Here is a 6,374-nt window from a genome sequence, read left to right as displayed (position 1 = left end):
GCCTCAGCCTCCCAAGATGCTGGGATTACAGGTGTGCGCCACCACGCCCAGCCAATAAAACAAATAATATACATACACATTTTATAGCTATCAGAACAATGACATCTTCACATCACGTTTGGAAATCTGTACTGTATATTTCTGGGAAGAGAGTGAAAAATGTAAATAACTTTTTAATATTATGGAAATAGTATTCACTTCATGGACCCCTTACCCCTGAGCCTCAGCACACTTTTGAGAACTGCTATCCTAGTCACAGGAGGTGATCATTAAATGTTAACTGAATGAAATATAGTACCAGCCCCCTATTGATGTGGGGCTAGAGAAGCTAAATTAAGTACTAAATGTGTTAGTTGAGAAATAAACTCCGTGGGTATTTAGAGTAGGGACAGTTGATAAGAGCTATAGAACCCAACGAAGAAGGAGTTTGCAGAACTTTTTCCTAATCTTTCCAATTTGATAATGCATTTTAAAAAGTTACTTCATGAAAAACAGGTTTTAAAAACTATTCTGGTATGTCTTAGAAATCTAAAGTTTTCTGAACTTTGTATCAGAAATCTAACAAAAAAGTGAGATTACACTCAAAATTTTCAAAACTGGGCTGGGCACAGTGGCATACACCATTAATCCCACTGACTCAGGAGGCTGATGCAGGAGGATCACAAGTTCAAGATGAGCCTTAGTTCCTGAGCAATTTAGCAAGACCCTGTCTCAAATAGAGACTGGGAACATGGCCCAGTGGTTAAGTATCTCTGGGTTTAATCCCCAATACCAAAATAACTAACTAACCAACTAAATAAATAAATATCAAGACTGGGTTTCCTTTTAAATAGCATCTCTCATAGCATGGTAGTAACTAAATAAATATTTGGGTAATACAAGTGAATGGATTAACATTACATATTTATGTTTATTTACAGGTGAATTTCAGTTGTATTGATTAAAGAGTTCATTTATTTGCAATACCTTCCTTTTTTTGGCTAGTGTTAATGCTTTAGTGTAAAAGTGTTCAGTGATTTCCTTTTTTTCACTCCAAATTGATGTTTTATGGTTTTAACGTTTCAGATTCGTTACATTTCACAAACGCAAGGCCTGCCAGCTGAATATCTTCTCAGTGCTGGAACAAAAACAACCAGGTTTTTCAACAGAGATCCTAATTTGGGTTATCCACTGTGGAGGCTTAAGGTTTGTCTTTGCTACTGTATTACTTATGCTTGTCCTCCCCTTCCACAACTTTGAATTCAGACTTCAGTTATTAAATTTTTGAGGGAGGTGGGAAAGGTATGTTTGCAGGAGGAGATACTTTAAAAACTGTTCATTGTACCCGTGTGGGCCTTATCCTTAGTTAAAAACAAAATAAGTGCTGGTTCAGTTAGCTGAGATTATTTTGTATATTTTGATTTAGCAGTTGAGGGGTATGTCGAGAATAGTGCTTATCATTAAGTGGTATGAAGAACTAGAGAAATAATGACTTTTCAATAAACATGATAAAACAATATATTTTTCAAACTGTCCTCATTTAGGCCTTATGTTTTCTTGAAACAAGTATCTGAGCCTACTCCTTTAAATTGAGAAATCAGAGTGATTTGATTAACTTTGTGACACTATGCCTCTGAGTCTCTTGAACAGTTAGCATTTGTGATATCAGTTCATTTCAAAGTGGCTTCACTAGAAAAATGGTAATGGATCTTATTTGACTTTCTTCAGGAGGTGTGGTGCATCATTCTTGCTTGTTTATTTTAATCACTGTTGAAAGGGTAGGCAGCTATCAGAATCACAACTCTCTACCAGAAGATTTTCTGGTTGTAATCTATGCCATCTACGGTTGGCAAGGTGACAATACTTGCCTCTTTGTATTCTGGTTTTAATTTAGAATAAAAGGTGAAATTAGCTAAAATGTGAAAATAGCATACAGATTGAATTTTTAAAAATCCATATTTTATAGACACCTGAAGAACACGAATTGGAGACTGGAATAAAATCAAAAGAAGCTCGGAAGTACATTTTTAACTGTTTGGATGACATGGCTCAGGTAAATGTGGCAAATTTCATAAAGACATTTACGTCTTTCTTTAATCAGAGACACACTTCTGTTGGTTATACTAAAGACAGATTTAATCTGTGTCTTTTAGTACTAGTTTTCAGTTTTTACAGAAAAAAAATTAGTATTCTGCTGTGTGTTAAAAGAATATTTAAATCTTAACATAGAATACTTTTAGGATTATAGGTTGAACATCCCTAATCCAAAAACCCCAAATCGGAAATGCTCTGAAATCTGAAACTCTTTGAGCACTGACAGGATGCTGAAAGAGCTTTAGATTACAGCTCTTACTATTTTTTTTTCTTTTTGTTTGTTTGTTTTGTTTTGTTTTTAAAGAGTGAGAGAGATAGAATTTTTTTTTTTTAATATTTATTTTTTAGTTTTCGGCGGACACAACATCTTTGTTTGTATGTGGTGCTGAGGATCGAATCCGGGCCACACGCATGCCAGGCGAGCACGCTGCCGCTTGAGCCACATCCCCAGCCCCCTCTTACTGGGTTTTATAGTTAGGAATGCCTGACCAATTGGTAAAGTCAATGCAAATATTCAAAATCCAAGAATTTTTAATATGGGATATTCAATCTGAGTATATTTCTTTCTTGCTTTTGCATTAAGCATGGTCTTATTACATATCAGTATTTTAAAATATTGTTTATGAAGGTTTTTTTCTTGTTCTGTTCGTCTGAATAATTAACTACATAAAAACTAACATTTATTGAGTGCTTCTTACATTCCAAACTCTGTTCAAACATTTTTTACTTACTATGCCATTTAATTTTCAACAATAGAAACTTTTATATTCAATTAATAATAATCACTTTTGCTTAAGGCATTTGTTTTAAATACTTATTTATTTAGGTACTGGAGGTTTAACCCATGGGCACTTTTACCACTAAGCTACATTCCAGCTTTGTTTTGATATAGGGTCTTACTAAGTTGCTGAGGCTGGCCTTGAATTTGTAATCCTCCTGCCCTAGCCTCCCGAGTTGCTGGGATTACAGGTGTGTGCCACCATGCCTACTGGTGTGACACCATGCTTGGCTGTTCCAATTTTTAAAGATGGTTTTGGTTCAGGTTTATTCTACCACTTAGGCAGCATAAGGAGTTCCCTTCTGTGAATTATATTATAGTATTATAATTTACTATAATAAAAAGAATTTCCCCAGGTTTTTCTTTTTTCAAATGCCAACATTAAATATTTATTTTTTGTTTTTTGGAAAAAAAGCAGATGCATTAAGTGCTAAGTCTACTGTTTATCTTAAATGAAGAATATAATATTTCTAAATTTTCCTTGGAAGGTGAATATGTCTACTGACTTAGAGGGAACAGACATGTTGGCAGAGAAGGCAGATAGAAGAGAATACATTGATCTGTTAAAAAAAATGCTAACAATTGATGCAGATAAGAGAATTACTCCTCTGAAAACTCTTAACCATCAGTTTGTGACAATGACTCACCTTCTGGATTTTCCACATAGCAATCAGTAAGTATGGTACAGTCTGGGACTTTTGCCAGGATATCGTTCTTGACTGAATTGCTGTCTTATATGGAACTATCAAGTTAAAAGCAACTTTGGTGTTGTTTATCTGACTTACTGATACTTTTCTTTCTCATTGATAAGTCACAAGATTAAAAATTAGATGCATATCTTTCCTTGTTTTGATTATAAAATCTCTTGAGTTGTTTTTTCTGAAAGTGCGTGGGGGAAAAAAAAAAACTTGTGTAGTTGTCTTGAGTTATTTGCTGTCTGTTTAAATTTCAGCATTCATTTAGTGAATCTTTAATCTCTTTCAGTGTTAAATCTTGTTTCCAGAACATGGAGATCTGCAAGCGGAGGGTTCACATGTATGATACAGTGAGTCAGATCAAGAGTCCCTTCACTACACATGTTGCACCAAATACAAGCACAAACCTAACCATGAGCTTCAGCAACCAGCTCAATGCAGTGCACAATCAGGTATTCAGTAAATGATTTTGGAAACTCAAGCCTAAGTGGTATAGAGACTAGTAGGAGTGCAGGGTGAGGTAAAGAAACCAAAATGAGTCTTTGTTTTGGTGGTCTTGTTACTTCATAAGAATTTTCTACTTGGCAAAAATGATGGAAGACAATATAGATTGGTTTTTACCTATCAGTCGCTTGCTGACAAAAAAACAAAGCCCTAATCCATTCCCTCATAAATTTTAGCATAATCAAATAAATGGGCTATTGTACTGTTTACTGCTTTCTCCAAGTTAGGAGAAGGACCTGTGTCTTACTACTTTATTGAAGAGTATTTCCAATACATTAAAGGTAGTTTCTTGCTCATGTCCCATGTGGGCAAGGGAAAAGGTTCTCCTCTTGAGGGATGGGCTGGCTAAGAAATAAAAGCTAGGAAAGTAGTACTATGAAATAACCACAGACCACAGAAAAATAGTTTCAGAGCTGGGGAAGCATTGGGCCAAGCTGACCAGACAGGTGCATCTTCTAACAAAGAAGGGAGCCTGGGCTTGCTGTATTTATATTGGAATAGATCAAAGGGATTCGACAGAAAGTTCTTCACCAAAACAGGATAGAGGTGGGGGCAGGTAGACTGCTCGGTTCCTAATGGGTCATGCCCTTCTCCAGTGCTACATGGGACCTTTCTGGGCAGAACTGAGAAAGGAGTTCATTTGTATTAAGCCATCTTGACAGTGGAATTGCCACGTTAAGCTCCCAAACATCAGACCTTCCCCATCACTGCCTTCAGTGTTGAAAAGGTTCACACACATTTCATGGGTGACTTCCTGCAGAATTTTTTGCCTTTTTTTTTTTTTTTGCTAACTTAGTGATAATTACATTTAAGTTTGTTTCAGAAGTTTGTAAGCTTCACGGCTTCTTAACTAGGTCTACATTCCAAATGGAAGGGAATATGAGGTGTAGTGGGATCTCCCATCTAGCAATTTTTGTGCAGAGGTAATTAAGGTTTAGATAGCTATAATCAGTGTAGGATTAAAGAATAACTACTTGTTATTCTTTTGTTATCTTTTTGCTTATTTGACCATATAGTATGCCTTAATTTTAGGGATTGGAAAAATTTCTTAAGCAGAGTTATTTCAAAGATAATGAACATTGCATTTTAAAACTTTATTCTAGGTTTTTCAGGATAGATTATATATATATTGTCTATCTCTACTTTATGGCAGTATATAAGTATAATTCTTTTGTTTTTAGGCCAGTGTTCTAGCTTCCAGTTCTACTGCAGCAGCTGCTACTCTTTCTCTGGCTAATTCAGACGTCTCATTACTAAACTACCAGTCAGCTTTGTACCCATCATCTGCTGCACCAGTTCCTGGAGTTGCACAGCAGGGTGTTTCCTTGCAGCCTGGAACAACTCAGATATGCACACAGACGGATCCATTCCAACAAACATTTATAGTATGTCCACCTGCTTTTCAAAGTAAGTGGGGAAACTATGTTGTATGGTATTTTAGCAGACCTGCTTGCGTTAGGCAGATCTAGCTGTTTAGTTCTGATCTCTAATAAGTTTAAACTCTGTTTCTGATAATAATGATAACTGAAATTGGATAATATCACAAATGTGATTTTTCTTTTTATATTTGTCTACTTATGATGCTATTTGACACACTATAGAAACTCAATTTATGTTTTTTTAATTGATGTATCTGTTACTAATTTTTTTGCCCATTGAGACCTTGTATCAATATATTGTATAAAAATGTATCTCCCAACATGTAGAATATACACATCTTGGGGAAAAAATTTTTTTAGCATAATTGCTGTATCTTGAGTCTAATTTTCTATATCATTCCATCATAAAATAAAATTAGGTCCCAAATAAAAGGTTATTTTATTTTAAAATGTAAAAATCATGGTTAAGAATATAAAAACTTCCTAAATTGTATCAGTAATAAAGATCATTTATTAAACTGAAAAATTCTACAAGCTGAAATTGTTGTGTGGGGAGGCATTAAGATTATATGCTTCAGTTTATGAATCATATTGTTCCTGCAAGTTCTGTTAACAGGAACAAAATAGCTGAAGAAAGAGGCTTTCTCGGGAGAGAGAAGGGAAATTGCATGGAAATGGAAGAAGACCCTCATTGTTATACAAAATTACATATAAGAGGATGTGAGGGGAAAGGGAAAAAAAAATCAAGGGAGAAAAATGAATTACAGTAGATGGGGTAGAGAGAGAAGATGGGAGGGGAGGGGAGAGGGGATAGTAGAGGATAGGAAAGGTAGCAGAATACAGTCACTAGTATGGCAATATGTAAAAACGTGGATGTGTAACTGATGTGATTCTGCAATCTGTATACGGGGTAAAAATGGGAGTTCATAACCCACTTGAATCAAA

At 35.3% G+C, this 6,374-nt stretch overlaps 1 protein-coding gene across 1 annotated transcript; it reads left to right on the top strand.

Annotated features, from left to right (window-relative positions):
- Positions 1-1,030: 1,030 nt before the first annotated feature.
- On the top strand, positions 1,031-6,185 carry LOC107134331 (homeodomain-interacting protein kinase 1-like). Its single transcript, XM_015476441.2, has 5 exons — positions 1,031-1,185; positions 1,946-2,032; positions 3,340-3,524; positions 3,836-3,998; positions 5,232-6,185. Exons 1-5 carry the CDS (start codon positions 1,048-1,050, stop codon positions 5,517-5,519), a joined length of 861 nt encoding a protein of 286 aa, XP_015331927.2. The 5' UTR covers positions 1,031-1,047; the 3' UTR covers positions 5,520-6,185.
- The last annotated feature ends 189 nt before the right edge of the window (positions 6,186-6,374 follow it).

This window comes from Marmota marmota, unplaced genomic scaffold (genome assembly GCF_001458135.2).
Source record: "Marmota marmota marmota unplaced genomic scaffold, marMar, whole genome shotgun sequence".
NCBI classification, from domain to species: Eukaryota; Metazoa; Chordata; class Mammalia; order Rodentia; family Sciuridae; genus Marmota; species Marmota marmota.
Note: the sequence above shows the minus strand (reverse complement) of the source record. Positions and strands in the feature narration are given on the sequence as shown.